The following is a 17,195-nucleotide window of genomic DNA, read 5'->3' as shown; positions in this document are numbered from 1 at the left end:
CTATAATATTCCTCCGGGGATTGGATTATATAAAGAACCAAAGACTTCCCAAGCTAAAGGGGCTTCTACTAAATTGCCATGCTTAGATAAAAGAGGATAGAGGAACATGGTTTTAAGCCTGTGTTAGATTCACTGCCTGGTACAGAGATCAGTACTGAAATGGTATTGGGAATCATATGGAACTATGCGTAGCACAAACTGTATCACCCACTGTGTAATTACATAAGTAAAGAGAGTACACAGACGCTTAAGTGGAATTGTATATAATTCATATTGTGTGTACATTATGAATGATGATATGTATAATGAAACCCTTTCTTTCTAGTAGGTTGCAGTTTTATTCATTATGAATGTATTGTGCAATAATGTGGCAGCAGGACTGTACATTTCTTTTGTAACATAACATAAAATATACAAATACAAAAAATACGTAGGAGCATGTTTATGCACAACAACCATTGATTAGTTTTTTCTCTCTTTCATAAGAATTGCAATAATGAAATTTAATCACACTGCCACGCAGGTGACCATATTGGCTGTCAAATCAGGGACATAATGAAAATCCCCAGAATTGAAGTGATGAGCTTTGCAGATGATGTCAACAGCAATTTAAGATGAAGTCAATACGTCAGTACAATGCCTTCTCCAAAATTACTGGTCCTCTCCTCCTCCTCTGTCTGATTGATGAGTGGCAGATGAGAAGGATACATCTCTCTCTCTCTCTCTCCTACAATCTCATTACTGACCTTTTTTAATCAACGGAAGACCTTAATGTACCCTTTCACCTTCTTGCTCAACCAGACCACCCCCCACCCTTTTCTGCTCCAACACAACCCTCTATCTACCCCACTCTCCTGCTGTATCTGCCTCCCCCCTTTCTCCCCTCTCTCTGCAGCTCTGAGATATATGGCTCATATTGGCACTCTGATGGTGCTTTAATGTACTATGTTTATGTCACAGGCCACAGACCCTTGGCCACTGCAGCTGTCCACTGTCCTCCAGGCTGAGGCTGATCTCCGCCTGCCTTCCTGCCAGCGGACCAAGATCATTCCCTAATCTAATAAAGATTTTCATTTACACTGCAATCAATAACTTGAGTCTATCGGCAATGTAACTATTTATACAAGCATTCCTGGCTCCCTATCGATCACAAGTGCGGGAAACCATCACTTAACAGCGTGTAAGTGTGTGTGTGTGTGTGTGTGTGTGTGTGTGTGTGTGTGTGTGTGTGTGTGCATGCTTGTAGTGTATTGTATATGTATGTGTTAATAAATGTACTGTACATCCTGCTGCTTTCCGCACATGTGATTCTGCGATCAGGTTCAATTTACCAAGCATCACACAATTAAAAATGATTTAAGGTATCTTTAAAAGTTATGCTGGAAGTGTCATTATTTAGGCTACCGTTGCTAGAAATACTGAGCTTACTATGCTGTTATAACCTTAATTCAAAACATAGGGGGAAAAAAAATCTACATTATTCATAGACACCCTGTCTTAGGAGTGTGTGTGTGTGTGTGTGTGTGTGTGTGTGTGTGTGTGTGTGTGTGTGTGTGTGTGTGTGTGTGTGTGTCGAAAGGAACGAGACAGGTGTGTGTGTGTCTGTCTGTCTGTCTGTCGAAAGGAACGAGACAGGTATGTGTGTGTGTGTGTGTGTGTGTGTGTGTGTGTGTGTGTGTGTGTGTGTGTGTGTGTGTGTGTGTGTGTGTGTGTGTAAGAGAGTCTCTATCAGAGAGAGAAAGGGAGAGAACCAGAAAAAAATGGAAATGGAAATGTGTGGTCCTTTATTTCTTTAGGCTATCATTACAGGACCTATAATGCAAATGCTGTTTTGAACACAACTGACAGCTGAAGACCCAATGGACTGCTGCACACACACACAGAGGATCCAAGGGACGTGCTACTGTCTCAAGGTAATAATAACACCGAGCTGTATTCAGAAATCATAACGTATAAAACGCACCACGAGAGAATAGTGGATCATAACTTGAACAGGCTATCGTCCATAGCTCTCAGTCTGTGTTGTCAAATCACACAACCCAGCGATCGCGAAGCATGCAGACTATACTTTTGTCTTTGTTTACAGAGAGAAGCACTCTTAAAAGCCAAAAGGCAAGAGCGATAGAACAATACCGTAGCACAGATCAGTAACAGGTGAACTATCCGATCGCACATGCAGAACAACAGCTTGGAATCGTGCATATATACAGATCGCTTTAATTGTAGCGATCTATATATAGATCGCTACATTGTAGCGATCTATATGTGCACGATTCCAAGCTTGTATCCACTAATCCGCCCCACCACCGCTGCACGGGTTATTATTCCTCCGTTGGGTGTAATATTGTAAACAAATGCAGACTGACTTACATCTGATATGCAGCGGCGCTGATGGGACCGATCGGCTTCGTACGCGGCGGCGGAACGTGTAGTAATCCAGCAGAGAACAAGCGTTGTTATAGAAAGCCCACTCATTCCTTTTGAATGTTCCTTATGCCGTGATCGGGGGGCGGAAAAAAAAGAGGGGAGAGAGAAGCAGCGGCGGCGATCCAAGTAGTTGTGGCCACAAAACAACAGTGTAATTAAAGCTACATCAGAGGCTGTAGTAAACAGGGACGGGGAGGGGTGTGTGTGTGTGCGAGGCTATCCAGAGGTAGAATGAGTTCTGATCACTGAAAAAACACTTGGCTCTTTATTCCTTTTGCTTAATTAGTTTCTCCCTTCAAAAAATGGCTGAGATTGCCCCCAGTGCGCATGTGCGTAATTGCGCAGACACCGCTAATTAGGCCCGTTTGGATCAATAGGATTCCGCGATAGAGAAAAGAGGAGGGAGGGGGGGGGGCTACAGATGAGGGGGGGTGGGGGGGGGGGGGGGGACATAACGGGAGAGATGTGTGAGATGAGGAGACAAAACATATACGTGGAGAGAAAAGTATAAAGAATACTACGTTTAAATGTTGAATATTAATTGCAAATACAATGTATGTATCCAATAGGTTAACCCCTGCATGGCATTCATATTGGAACAGATTTTCTTCTCTGAGAATATAGCCTCGAACAATGGGAACTGTTTCCATTTCATTATTACACTTTTTTTTATTTTTTGCATTATTTAAGCTTTGAGCCTATATATTCTTGGCAAGCTTCTTGGTCATATGGTTGGGGAATATGTTTAAAACAATGTAAATAAAGCGATTTTTTTAATGTAGTGGCCTAAAAAATGTGATTTGAATAAAAAATCTCTATAATTCGGCCCCGGGATGTTGAACTGAATCGATAATAGCCTATATATAGCCTGATTATATAAATGCTATAAGTCTGTGGGGCTTCGGACATTGCTTTGTGATATTTTAAAATGATTTGTGTAAAAACAAAATGGCATGAATTCACGTATTAGCCAACCCATTGCTATGTTTATCACCAAGAGATGTCCGAGGAAAAGGGCCTTTTCGTTTTCTTTTTTCCCTTCTTATTCTTTCTTTCCTCCAGCCCCCTCTTTGGCCCTATTGTTATGATAATTCTATTGTGGATTTCACGCTAGATGTGCAATCTGTCCATCTCGACGTCCATATTTTAGTAAAGGCAAAAAAAAAAAACTACACTTAGTTTCGAGACAAAATAGTTGCCCTTCACTTTATGGCTTTTAATTGTGAAAGCTGACCTCTGTCTTTTATTTGACAAAGGTATTTGTCCTGCCTTTTGCTCTTTGGGTTGGTTTTCACTTTGCTTTAATATAATTTACATCGCTTATTTAGGCCTGCGTTGCTTTATTTAGGCCTTGTTACTTTCATTTGACTATCTATATCATATATAGCACTGTTTCCCAAACACTGGGTCAGGACCCATTTGTGGGTCACGGACACATTTGTATGGGTCGAGTAAATATCCCTTCATTCTTTGTTATACTACATTTTGTTTTGAATTCTTATTATTTCACAACACAAAATAAATAAATCATTAATAATAAAAAATGTCATCAATAAATAAAAACAAATCAAAGAAATTCCATAAAATAGAAAACAAATGCTTGAGAAGTAGTGGAAATAGCAGATCTACAAAATGCGATGCGTTGTGAGCTTGCAGATCTGCTATTTTAACTAGAGCTTGGGTCCTCTCTTTTGGGTCTCAAACTAAAAGGTTTGGGAACCAGTGGTAGAGTTTCCCTATATGATTGATTCTTTAATTGGCCAGTTAATTAACAGCCAATTAACCACCTATATGCAGGCCCTCCTGGTTGTGTCTAGGCTAGTGGCCTAAATAAGATTGTAAAATATCAGGTATAAGAACACAAGGTGTAGGCCTATAGCTATGCGGATGACGGAGGATATAGGCTATATAGGCCTGATCACGACATATACTGTAGGATACAGCTGTGTAGAGCACTGGTTACCAAACTATGTAGCTCGAGACCCAAAAGAGAAATGTGATGTAGGCTATCCCCTGCACCCAAACTAGTGAAAATAGCAGATCTACAAGCTCACAAGGCGTCACTTCACAGTGCATTGTGAGCTTGTAGATCGGCTATTTTCACCACTTCTTAAACATTTGTTTTCTAATTTATGGAATTTCTTTTGAAAAATCATTGAATTTGTTTCTAATTCATGAAACATTTTGCGTTTTTTAAAATGTATTTACTTTTTGATTTTTTTTAAAAATGTTTTGAAATAATGATAATTAAATCAAAATGTAGGAATCCAAAATAATAATTTTTACTCGTGACCCATAAAAATGTGTCCGCGACCCACAAATGGGTCTCGACCCACTGTTTGAGAAACAGTTGAGTAGACAATAACCAGCGGCTTTTGTGTTGTCCTGTCCACACACATGTGACGTGTTCCTAAATGTTAGGCTATATCTTTTTGTGAGGATTTCAAAATGCAGTTAAACAGTAGCTTTTCACGAGCAAAAAAAATGCAATGATTTCTAGCATCAACGGATATTGTGCACTGTCGTGTGTGTGTGTGTGTGTGTGTGTGTGTGTGTGTGTGTGTGTGTGTGTGTGTGTGTGTGTGTGTGTGTGTGTGTGTGTGCGCGTGAGTGCGTGCGTGTGCGTGTACATTGTGTATTTATATTGAAATGAATTAATGTTAGGCCTATTATTATGCACATAGCCTACGTATCCCTCCGTGTGTAAAAATAATTAATATATTTTTTCCCAAAATTTTTAAATGAATAGTAGGCTAGTTCTAAGTACATTTTAGCGATAAAATGTTTTCTAAATAGAATTTTGGCCTCAAGTTTTATATGGTTATCTAATGCAATGCAAATAATATGATATTTTTGAAGCTGAATTTATCTTGCACCAAGGATTGTCTTTCATTATGCCTATTGAATAAATTATAGTCCACCTAAGGAAGTGTACATTTCCAAACCTTAAAAAAAGAAAGTGACAACCTTTGCTGTGATTTTATTTTATTTTTATAAATTCACATTTAAGAAATCAAACATAATTGATTTTAGTTTACACCTTGGCGTAATTATCTAGAATCAGTTAATTTAACATTTGTAAAATCCTTCAAATTCTTGCATTAAGAAATGTGTACAAACTATTAATTCTTGAATGCATTTCAGTTGGATATCTACAAATTCAGATGAGCATCATGTGCACGTGTGCACGCACATGCAGAATTTTGAATTAATCTGAGAATGTGTGGGTTTTCAACTAACCTGCATTATGCTGACCATGATGAGTGTCACTCAAAAGTAGTGAAAATAGCAGATCTACAAGCTCACAACATGTATAGATCGGCTATTTTTTACTATTTTATATTATTTTTTAAATGGTAATAAAAAAGGAATGGTTTTGGACATACAAGGTTTCCACCTGATAGCGATGCCATGTAACATCCCATGTCCATTTTTTCCACCATTTTATCTTGAAATATGGCTCAGGAAAGGATGATATGGTTGAAAAAAATTTAATAGAATTCTTTCTTCTTGGCCATGTACATGTGCAATAGGGTCCAGGATCTACCCTGACCCCAGCTGGTATAATGCAGGATAATAAATAATGAAGAATGAATTATAATGTTTAGGTCATGCTAAAAGCCTTAAAAGTACATTTCATCCATCCTTTGCCCCACACACACACACACACACACACACACACACACACACACACACACACACACACACACACACACACACACACACACACACACACACACACACACACACACACACACACACACACACACACACACACACACACACACACACACACACACACACACACACACAGTACCACTGTACCAAGCAATATCATTACCATGCCCTCAGGTGTGTGCCAATGGTTGTTGTTTTCATTGTAATATATAGTTAGCCCTTCCACCAATTTACCCTGTCACCACTAATGGGGCAATTAACCATAGCACTACACAAACCCCCCCCCCCTCCCCCCCAGGCAGAGGGAAAGCCAAAACCTCCCCAATTCGGAACTTGTCTTTATGACATTTATGACAAAATGTGGGGCTAACAGGGGAACCATCTGACACCTTGGAGGGTCCTTAATGTCGCTCCCTCCCCTCTGCCCCCTCCCCTTTCTGCCCTGGGGTATGGTATTGGGCAGGAACTGTAATACATCACACACAGGAGAGGTACAGTACACACACATACAGTATGTGCCTCATCTGGGAGGGGAACCACTTTGAATGCAAAGATTCAATGTAACTCTTAGCCACGTTCAACATGGATTTAGGAAAAAAAAAAAAACATTTTACATAATCTATTAAAAAAAAGTAACAATTTCCAAATATAGCAAAAACAGAAGATCTACAAAGTCACAATGCGTTGTGAGCGTAGAGATCGCTATTTTCACTATTCATCACACAACAAAGTGCATATTTTCTCCACACTACAAGGTAAACAGAGCAAAATCAGGAGTGTTACAGGTAAAGTGTGTACACTTTCAGAGTTAGCGCTCATGTATTGTACACACACACACACACACACACACACACACACACACACACACACACACACACACACACACACACACACACACACACACACACACACACACACACACACACACACACACACACACACACACACACACACACACACACACACACACACACACACACACACTCAAGTTCACAGGAGCACACTTCATCTTGACCTGGCTTTATCCTGCTGTTTAGTGTCTTCCTGGTTACGTTTGTGCCTCTGCTCACATTCGCTCTCTGTCCTTCCTCCATCCCCAAGGAGGCAATAGCCTCCCCGGCAAGTGCTTCCCTTTGAGCCGTTGTCATAGTAACTTGTGGGCTGGTCGACATGACAACCCTACCATGGTCCAGAGATGGATGATAGGCCAGAAACGGAGAAGGGGGGCTAAGGTGTTGGGAATGCCCCCCTCCCCCCTTTAACTTGGTTTACGTATGTCGTTTGTTATTTTTTTAAATCAATGATTGGACTGCATGGTATTATTCTTCACAGAAGGCCCATTGTTTGAAAATGTCTAATGTGAGCTTCCTTAATAAAAGTAAAATATTTGTATATTACACTATTCATATTCCAGTGTTCTCTCTGCATACAAATGGAAAATCATCTTCTAATTTTTGTCTGTTTTTCAAGGGTAATATTAATATACAGGAAGTGCTGAGTTGGCAGGAGTGCGTGTCACTCAGCTGATGAGTCCGTTGCGTAGCCTTCCAGCACCAAATCGTCTCTCAGCGGGTTACAACGATGGTATTTGAAGCATTGCTTGTTTCCAGGCATCTATTACAGTCACCGTCCGCTCAAAACTCCCAACCCCCATAAATCAGAGGATGATATTTTATCAAGGCACCAATTCATCTGGCTTCATCACAGCGCCACTGAAACAGGTTGCATGTATAAGCAGCAGCACCGTGCGGCCCGCTCAGGCCTCATTAAGTCTGCTGCTCACCCGTCCCATCTTCCATTTGATGGACCAAGTGACATTTTGATGATGCCTGGTGGCTTTACACAAATACAACTCATTCACTATTGATCTGGCGGTTTCGAATATATCATGAGCCAAACAACCGACAGTAATGCCGTTCTCATGGATTAAAGCAAAATAAAATGTCATGACTGAACATGATTGTATGACCAAGTCCTAATTTGCGATTTGTGACAGTAACAGTATACACACACACTAGCACTGATTCCCGAACAATTAACACAATATGCAACATTATGACGTTTTAGTAATATTATTACCGCAGTTCTACCTACTGCCAACCAGGTGAAGAAGTCACAGACTGAGGCTTTAACCTTTGCTTTTATACAAAAGTATGAAATATTTGAGACTATTAAGATTGTATGGGCCTGGACCGCAGCGGTCCAGGCACCTAGGCTTCAAAGTAGCCTGACAGCGTGTCTCAGGTTCGAGTCCCAATCCCGACGGCCTTTGCTGCATGTCACTCCCCATCTCTCTCCCCATTTCCTGTCAGACTACTATCCTATCAATAAAGGCATAAAAAAGCCACTCAAAAATGTGAAAAATAATACAGCCTATCCACAAGCTGAGAGCTTGCAGATAGGCTGTTTTCGCTGTGCAACATGCTGCCAAAGAAGACATGCTGGCTTCTATGGAATCCAAATAACTGTCGTGGCGACTGAGAACTTTAATCTAAGTATTCTCCAGTCCCAGTCAAGGCTTCTGGGGTGCCGTTCTCCATCCATGTGTGCAGAAGGAGTATAGGCCAGCTCTGCAGCAAGACTTCCTTGCGCGCCTTTGGAGACAATGTTAAACTGCATATTAAAGACAACCTGGCCTTTTCACCTTTATGAACAGCGAGGCTCCTCACACCAGCAGAGCTGCAAGAGTTGCTCGTCAAAATGGTTTGTGGAATGTGTGGCTCACACACACACACACACACACACACACACACACACACACACCAACCACACACACACACACACACACACACACACACACACACACACACACACACACACACACACACACACACACACACACACACACATTATATACATATACATATACATACATAGTCTGTTATCTTATGCTGCCGCAACATATCATTTTATTTTGATGTGACAGTATCCTTCTAATTTGGATTGAAACACTTTTTTGTTGTTGTTCTTGTTTGGATTAAGGTTGATGTTTTTTTCTCCAGCCTATTGCCGTTGCGTATGTCTGAGTCCCCTTGGGGATTGATCGAGCATTTTGTCTCATTTCATCTAATTTCATCTCTTCACCTCTGCCATGGCCTCATGCAATAAATAAAAACATCCATACTTATACACGCACACGCACCCACACACACACACACACACACACACACACACACACACACACACACACACACACACACACACACACACACACACACACACACACACACACACACACACACACACACACACACACACACACACACACACACAATATACATATACATATACATACATACATACATACATACATACATACATACATGTATTACACACATATTTACATACATGTTTTTATGGTATAGGGGTGTTCTTTTTGTATTGGTGAGTATATGGTGTTTTTTATGGACCCCTGAGTCTACACAAATAAAGTTGATTGATTGATCGATAGATAGATAGATAGATAGATAGATAGATAGATAGATAGATAGATAGATAGATAGATAGATAGATAGATAGATAGAAAAATAGAAAAATAGAAAAATAAATAAACAAACCAACAAACAAAAAAACAAAGGCCATGGTGTCAACTGCCTGGTGGTGTCAACTACTAACCTACAGTGTGTGTGTGTGTGTGTGTGTGTGTGTGTGTGTCCACTAATCCCTGCTGCTCCAGGAGAAGAAGCCAAAGCAGAATAAACTGGAGGCGGGTATTTCTGGGTGGATGTGTTTAATTTATTCCCAGATCAGCATAGATAGTGTGAATGGATCAGCTTCAATGAATCTAATAAACACTGGCCAACAGCGCCACCTGGAGGACTTGTCCTGTAATTGATAAGGAGCCAGAGCAGCAGTGCCGATGCATAATAATGTAGGCGCACGCTTCAGGGTTGCCATGTCCGCTTATTATAAGCGACTTTGGGCATGTTTTCCCTGTAAAGTTGCTTGCAAAATATTGGTAGTTAGTTTTTTTCGCTCGTTTAAAAAATATATATATGTATATATATTTGTATTGTTTAAAACGTTAAACAGTCCTCAAACATTTGCATGTCAATTTTTTTTTTCATATGAATTTAAAAAAATATATATATTCAAAATATTATTTCACTTTTTCTTCTCAAGATCTTTAAAAAAAATAGCAGATCTACAAGCTCACAACGCGTTGATGTACTGTGACGTTTAAAGTGCTCATGTAGCCTAGTGTTTATAGACCTGGCTGCTTATTTCTCTCAAAGAATATGGCAACAATATCACCCTTCTCGCACACCGTAGAATCGCGGAAGGGAAACGTGTGTTGATGTGTGCGGCTACAGTACCATATAACATAAATAACATTTAATATATCGGTTTAAATCATTTTCAGCCCAGACATTCGACTATGGAAGATGAATGGGAAGAGGAGGTATGAATGTGCCCATTTAAAACAAAAATATGTACCAAATATAAATAATACCCTCATTATTTACCTGGCCTTAGCTTCCCATAGCTAACGGTAGCTGAGTTGAATCCATTCATGTTTTCCACATCTGTTTCCACACACGTTTCTGCAGGAGCAGCTGGTCGTAGTGGAGCTGTCAGGGATCATGAACAATGATCTATCCAAGTTACGTGGCGCCTGCAAGATACTGGTGAGGATCTGTAAATGTGTGGACGGTGGTGGTGCACTAGCCGCAAGCAACTCTTTGGTGCGTAAAGCTTAAATGATCTTCTTTGTGTATCTCTGCAAAGTTTTTGTTTCACAAATTAATCACAACAATCCACCGTAGACATGTTATGAGCTACTCTCTGTCAATAGATTCCGTGCAGGTGATCATGTTTGTGTTGGAGTTTGGAAGCGCTCGTTGGTAATCACTCCACGGTCTTGCGTACCACCTGTTTCTGAATGTCACTTAATGCAGGAGGCAGCAGGACGTTGTGTTATAGAAAACGAGCCTCTCCAAACGCTAACACACTTCAAATAATCACGGTCCACGGAATTTCTTGACAGAAAGTTGCTCTATAACATGTCTATGGTGGATCTTTATGAAACAAAAACTTGGCAGATACAAAGAGAGTAATTCAAGCTTTCCGTACACCTGCAATGCTGGTGAGTTTAATGTTGTTTAGTACAATCTGATCTGACTTTTCAGTTTGGATGTATCATGGGCTGTCAAGGGTTGGTATTACAACTCCAGATTCCGTTGATTTGATTGATTGAATACGTTATCAGCAGTTTCCCCCAAAAAAATATTGAACTGCACAGGAAAGTGCAGTTCAATACAAGGTCTGCTAAGAGGATTTTAAAACCAAGAAAGCCTATGGTTTGTTTCTATTGGGGTCCTTTGTAGTCAATTAATCGAAAACGTGTGTTCCCATACCGGGAGTCGAACCCGGGCCGCCTGGGTGAAAACCAGGAATCCTAACCGCTAGACCATATGGGACCAGATAATAAAAATAGGATCAAGGACTTCCTTGTAGCTAGTGGGGCAGCATAAATACAATGACGAAACACTGGTTACAGCCTAGTAGACATGAACATGGCCAGCCATCAGTGGTGGAAAAAGTACTAATTTTTTTTTTACTGAAGTAAAAGTATCAATACTGCAATGTAGAAATACTCTGTTACAAGTAAAAGTCCGGAAATTTACTTGAGTAAAAGTTTTTAAAAAATGGCATCAAAATGTCACTTAAAGTACCAAAAGTAGAATGTACTCATTATGCAGAATGTCCCCTTTGACAAGTTTTCAAATGTATAAGATGTATTAAAAAATCTTTTGAAAATAGCAGATCTGCAAGCTCACAATGTGTCGCGATGAACTTGTAGATCGGCTCTTTTCATATGGCCGAAATGTATATAGGGCTGAAGTGGGTAATGTATGTTTTGTAATAATAATCTAAATCTATAAAGTAACTAACTAGTAACTAAAGTTTTCAGATAATTGTAGTGGAGTCAAAGTATAATATTTGCCTCAGAGATGTAGTGAAGTAGAAGTAAAAGTATAGAAAATTTGAAATACTCCAGTAAAGTAAAACTGCCTCAAAATCACCGTACTACAGTTCTTGAGTAAATGTACTTAAATACTTTCCACCACTGGGCATGAACATGGTCAGCCATTCACATGTCATGAATGAACACTGATGCGGTTTCTCTTTCTGTTGAAGGACATCGACAGTGAGAGGCCCATGATGCAACTTGGGCAGTGTGTGTTTGTTGGGGAATATGAAGGTAAGGTTGGTACATTCCCTACATAAAGAATTTAACACAATAATGCTGAATAAAGACCACGCAGATTCTGAACTACTGCCTGGCTTTGGGAAAAAAATTGTCTTTACTTCCGACTTAGGAATAAAATAGTTAAAGGGATACTTCACTTTAGGGCCGGGGACACATAAAAAAAAATTCATGGCCCCCTCACGCATTAGTAGGACACTCTAATGCGTGAGGGGGCCATGAATTTTCCATAACTTTTTTCATTTATTTTTAATATTTTTTTTAAATGTGTCCCCGGCCCGAAAGTGAAGTATCCCTTTAACCCAAAAAGGAAAATTATATCATTATATCCCTCATGCTAGTTGAATCACATGTTGTTATGTTTATTTGTCCCAGAGATTGCCAAAGCCTCTTGCACTTCGTGCAGCCTTCTCCAAAACGACTGAAAGGGCAAAAAATGTCCATAAAATTCCTTGGTATAATCCACGTCGTCTTATACTGTCACTCTGTCAGTGAAAAACCCCCACCAAGTTTCATTGTATGTGTGCACCCAGACCTCATACATGTAGACATGGAAGTGGTGTAGAATTTGCATTGCCACTGAATGGAGCATGCATTAAAAAAAAACACGTACAAAGTTGAAATGCGGAGATACAAGGTATCTGACAGCAGTTATGTTCTTTTACTTTCTCCCACCCTGCTACAGATGTGATGGGTACCTGTGTGCTGTTTGAGGAGACGCCGTCAAAGGGTATGTTTCATCTTCTTAATAATAATAATAATAATAATTAGCAGAACAAACTTTATTTGCAGTATAGCTTTACCTTTTTTACACAATGTTACCAAATGCTTTACAGCGGTTCTCAAACATTTTCATGTCAGGAACCCCGAAAATGATATAGGCCTATTGTTCATTATCGCTACATGTTTTGAGCTTGTATATCAGTACAAAATAGGGTTAAAGTGGTTAAACTATTTCTCAGTTTGCTTGGGAACCCCCCCCCCCCAAGGACCCCTGGTGGTCCCTGGACTCCACTTTGAGATCCGCTGCTTTACACAGTATGGTGCTACAATTAAATTCATGTATTAGTGAGGTTATTAATGTGTGTGTGTGTGTGTGTGTGTGTGTGTTTTCTCTCTCTCAAAGGGAACAAAAATAACAGCCCAGACCTCAAGTACAAGTGTCACACTATGAAGAGACTAATGATGCAGCGTACATTCCTCACTGAGAAGAAAGAGTGTGAAGGCAGCACAGGTGGGCCATAATTGCAACCCGCATCATTGTTTCTCAACTGGTGGATTGGGACCCATTTTGATTGATTGAATACTTAATTAACAAGTTGCAATCAGTACAGCAAGCACAATTACGCAAGCAATGCTATAAGGATAACACAAAAAGCCTTGATGGCTTGTTTCCATTGTGGTCCTATAAACTGAATTACATGATATTCTGACTTTAAAAAACACACACATAAAAGGCAAAGCCTAGTGATGCATTATAGGTCCGGCTTATTTTTCTTTTACGGCACACATCTGTCTGTGAGAGGGTGGGGCACAAGTTGGTGCGCGAACAACGAGAGATGGAGGTTTGTTAGGTTTTTGAAGATGACATTAGATTACATTTATTTCAGTACAGTATGAAAGTCTGAATGATTTAAAAAGCCTAGCAAAAATGTCCATGACTTATTATACTCACTGAAGTTCAGCAAGCACTGTTTTAATGAATAAATATAAGTATAACTATAAGCAAAAATAATAAAGCCATTAATGGGAAAATGTTGGCAAAATATGGCTGAAGCTGTGATTAGACAATGACATTGATGGCGCTATGGTCCTTTTTAATGGAGGAGTACTCTGTTTGGTCCCAGGTGAAAACCAGTTGATCATTTTTGCTCAAAGTATAGTCAACCAACACCAGGGTAAGCAGTTACTGTAGTAAACGGTGCAAAAGAAAACAAAGTCACTGGTGGGTAAACATCAAATCTAGCATCTGTCTAAAGTAGTCCCTACCTGGGGATGTGCACCCAAACTAAATTATGTGCAGACTTGAGAATGCAACTGACACTCGGTTCTCTGCTACAGGCTCAGGGGTGAATGCTCCAGATACAGTTAAGGAATGCCGCTATTTGGCAAGTTTGTTTTTCTGGCAAAGCATACAATATGGACAACAATCCTGTCTGGAACCATTGATTATTATGCCCATGAGCCTATGGGATCTATAGTGGCAGTTGTAGTCACTTCCATACTAGTTGCAGGCACAACTAAATGAAACTGTGCAACTCGTGATTAATGCACAAAATATCGAAAAGAATATCAAACTTGCTTTCTTGAAGAGACAAATTAAATTCTAATTATAGATATATATATTAATGTCTTTTTTTCTTCTTTTTTTTTTACATCCGCTGCACCCAATTTGTATTTTTTATGTACAGAGAGACATTGACACTAATATTTTATTGTCAAAATCTAAATGTGAAGTTACCCATACATGGCTTTTTTTGTTTTGCTCCTGCAGGAAATGGTCAGAGCTCTGAACAACCAGATATTACCTTTCAGCCCTGCCTGGCCTCCACCAATGACAGCCAGCAGGACATGGCAGAGCAGACGGACGAAGGAGACCGGGTGGAGAGGGTAGAGGGTTGATGTTGAGAAATGGCAGCTTTGCTGACATCATTAATCGCTTTGCGACTTTACAAGTTGCAGAGATAATAGTGTTTGTGAGGTTATGAGGCGCTCACTCAATTCTCTGCTACAGACTGCTGAGATGGATGGTCCAGATGGATTTAGACAGTATGGCAGTGAAATAAACAGTGCTATTTGGAAAGTTTGTTTATCTGGCAAAGCATACAATGTGGACAACAATCCTGTCTGGAAACATTGATTATTGTGCCCTTGAGCCTTAAGGTTTAAAACAGAGTATTACATTTTATATTTTGCTGATACTTGTTCAGAAAGACTTGCACATTGTCACTAGACGGAGAGATTTATGTAGCTGTGAGTGAACCTAGAACCTTTACATTACCAGACAGTCAGTCGAACCAGTACACCATGCTGATGGCCTGCCTTTATGGTTTAATATTTAAACCCAGTTACACTACATACAGCATATGAGCAAAAGTCAGTTGACAGTCAGGACACCCTTTCTAATTAGTGTTTCTAATTACCGCCCTTTGTTCCAGTGAATGGAAATAAGTGGACACCCTTTCTAATTAGTGTTTCTAATTAAGGCCCTTTGTTCCAGTGAATGAAATCTTAATGCTACATCAACAGTTGTGTGCTTCCAATTTTATGGCAACAGTTTGCGGAAGGCCATTTTCTGTTTCAGAAATCCCCATCTTCTAGAAATGAGTGAGGAAGAATTTGACTGGTCTGTACAGAGCCCTGACTTGAACCCTTTCAAACACCCAAACACATTTGGAACGCCAAATGCCAGCCAACATGAAGTGTCACTCTGACCCCTTTTACCAGAATGGAAGAAAACTGCAGCATCAAAGTTCCAGCTAGGGAAAAGCCATCCCAGGCATACTAGTGGAGAATGTTATAGTAGCCATTGGGGGACAAACTCTATTTCAATGCCTGTGATTCGCTTCCACAGGACTAGATAAGACAGGATTAGACAGACAGATAGATATGGCTGAATGCAATATTTAGTTTTTGTAGTCCCTTTCACTACCAGATGACAACCACGTCTCCTCCGATACATGCCGAGTCGCTAGCAGCTTTTAATCTGTCATTGCGTCAGATCTGTCCTCAACTAACATGCAGAGGAACACACTATACGCCCCAGTTCAATAGAGGTCGCCCTGCCCCGCTGGCTTCCCAGTCACAAGCACGGCCGACCGTGTTCGTTGGAGCGCCCAGCCAAGCCAGATGCACCTTGAAGGAATCTAATCAGTCTCCACAGTGATGGTCAAGAGCCTTACCTCTGCTGTACCTAGATGTCCTATTCATTCCAAGGGTGTTTGATAGGGTTAAGGTCAGGGCTCTGTGCAGGCCAGTCAAGTTTTCTCGTTCATCTCAACAAACCATGGGGGGGAACAGGGGATTGTCATTCTAAAAAGGCCTTCCATAAACTATTGCGTCAAAATCTGAAGCACACAATTGTCAAGTAGAATGTCATTGTAAGATTTCAATTTCACTAGAACCAAGGCACTAATTGCAGACACTAATTAAAAGTGTGTCCACTGACTTGAAAGGCAGTAATGGACATAATTATGATAAGAGCGCTTATCCAAGGCCCATTCCCTAAGGATCCCACCAAATTTTGTATTTGCCACAGCAGCTACACATGGCATTGCGATGCCTCTTTGTTAACTTGGCAACCTGCGTTCCATTGTTTCACTTCCAAACTGGGAAGCTGAAAAATCACTGAGAATGTTTATAGCTTTTGATAATGTACTGCAAGCGTGCACCTTGCTCCGTTCCACTTTTTTTTGTTTGATAAGACGGAATCACCACCGCAACATCTACAGTACTACTACTACTCAGTCTCTACCATTATCTTAGTGTCCAAAAATCCCAAGATATCTTGTGTTGCTTATGTCAATATAGAATCTATTGCAGATTTGTTGTGACATCAGGAAATAATTTGAAGAGGCTGCTTCTGCTGGAACATTTTGTCAATCAGGCAAGTGTACATTATTATGTTTTGTGAAATGACTACAACTGCTTTTTATTAAGATTTAAGATGTATGGAGTTGAGATGTGAATCAAAGGCAGGTGTAAAATTAAAATAACGTACCAAATGGAAACGATTACTTGTCAATACTCTGTCACCACTATTTAGAACCATTTCATTTCGGATATTTCATGTTGTTCATACTGCCACTAGGCCAATGAAGGACCTTCACACATTTAGTTTTTCTCTTATGTATTACATTTTGTGAAATGTTTAATTTCA

At 40.1% G+C, this 17,195-nt stretch overlaps 1 protein-coding gene across 3 annotated transcripts; it reads left to right on the top strand.

The window, feature by feature from the left end:
- Positions 1-10,373: 10,373 nt before the first annotated feature.
- On the top strand, positions 10,374-17,007 carry gtf3c6 (general transcription factor IIIC, polypeptide 6, alpha). Of its 3 annotated transcripts, XR_013933769.1 has the most exons (7): positions 10,374-10,507; positions 10,656-10,733; positions 12,247-12,310; positions 13,002-13,046; positions 13,443-13,550; positions 14,811-15,740; positions 15,790-17,007. XR_013933769.1 is itself a non-coding variant. In XM_080437846.1 (6 exons), exons 1-6 carry the CDS (start codon positions 10,484-10,486, stop codon positions 14,936-14,938), a joined length of 447 nt encoding a protein of 148 aa, XP_080293972.1. In that variant the 5' UTR covers positions 10,374-10,483; the 3' UTR covers positions 14,939-17,007. The 3 variants fall into 3 exon arrangements, 2 of the variants coding, with proteins under 2 accessions (XP_080293972.1, XP_080293973.1); XM_080437846.1 differs by having other exon boundaries at positions 14,811-17,007; XM_080437847.1 differs by having other exon boundaries at positions 10,382-10,507; positions 10,662-10,733; positions 14,811-17,007.
- Positions 17,008-17,195: the final 188 nt, after the last annotated feature.

The sequence above is a fragment of the Gymnoscopelus braueri genome, assembly GCF_963280865.1.
Source record: "Gymnoscopelus braueri genome assembly, chromosome: 9".
In the NCBI taxonomy this organism is placed as follows: domain Eukaryota; kingdom Metazoa; phylum Chordata; class Actinopteri; order Myctophiformes; family Myctophidae; genus Gymnoscopelus; species Gymnoscopelus braueri.
This window is presented reverse-complemented; position numbering and strand designations above follow the sequence as displayed.

What these genes read in the sequence shown, in the direction of transcription:
- gtf3c6 (XM_080437846.1), top strand. Translation starts at nt 10,484, where the DNA reads ATGGAAGATGAATGGGAAGAGGAG. An exon ending in GTGGCGCCTGCAAGATACTG is followed by an intron (nt 10,734 to 12,246) that starts GTGAGGATCTGT and finishes TTTCTGTTGAAG; the next exon opens with GACATCGACAGTGAGAGGCC. An exon ending in TGAGGAGACGCCGTCAAAGG is followed by an intron (nt 13,047 to 13,442) that starts GTATGTTTCATC and finishes TCTCTCTCAAAG; the next exon opens with GGAACAAAAATAACAGCCCA.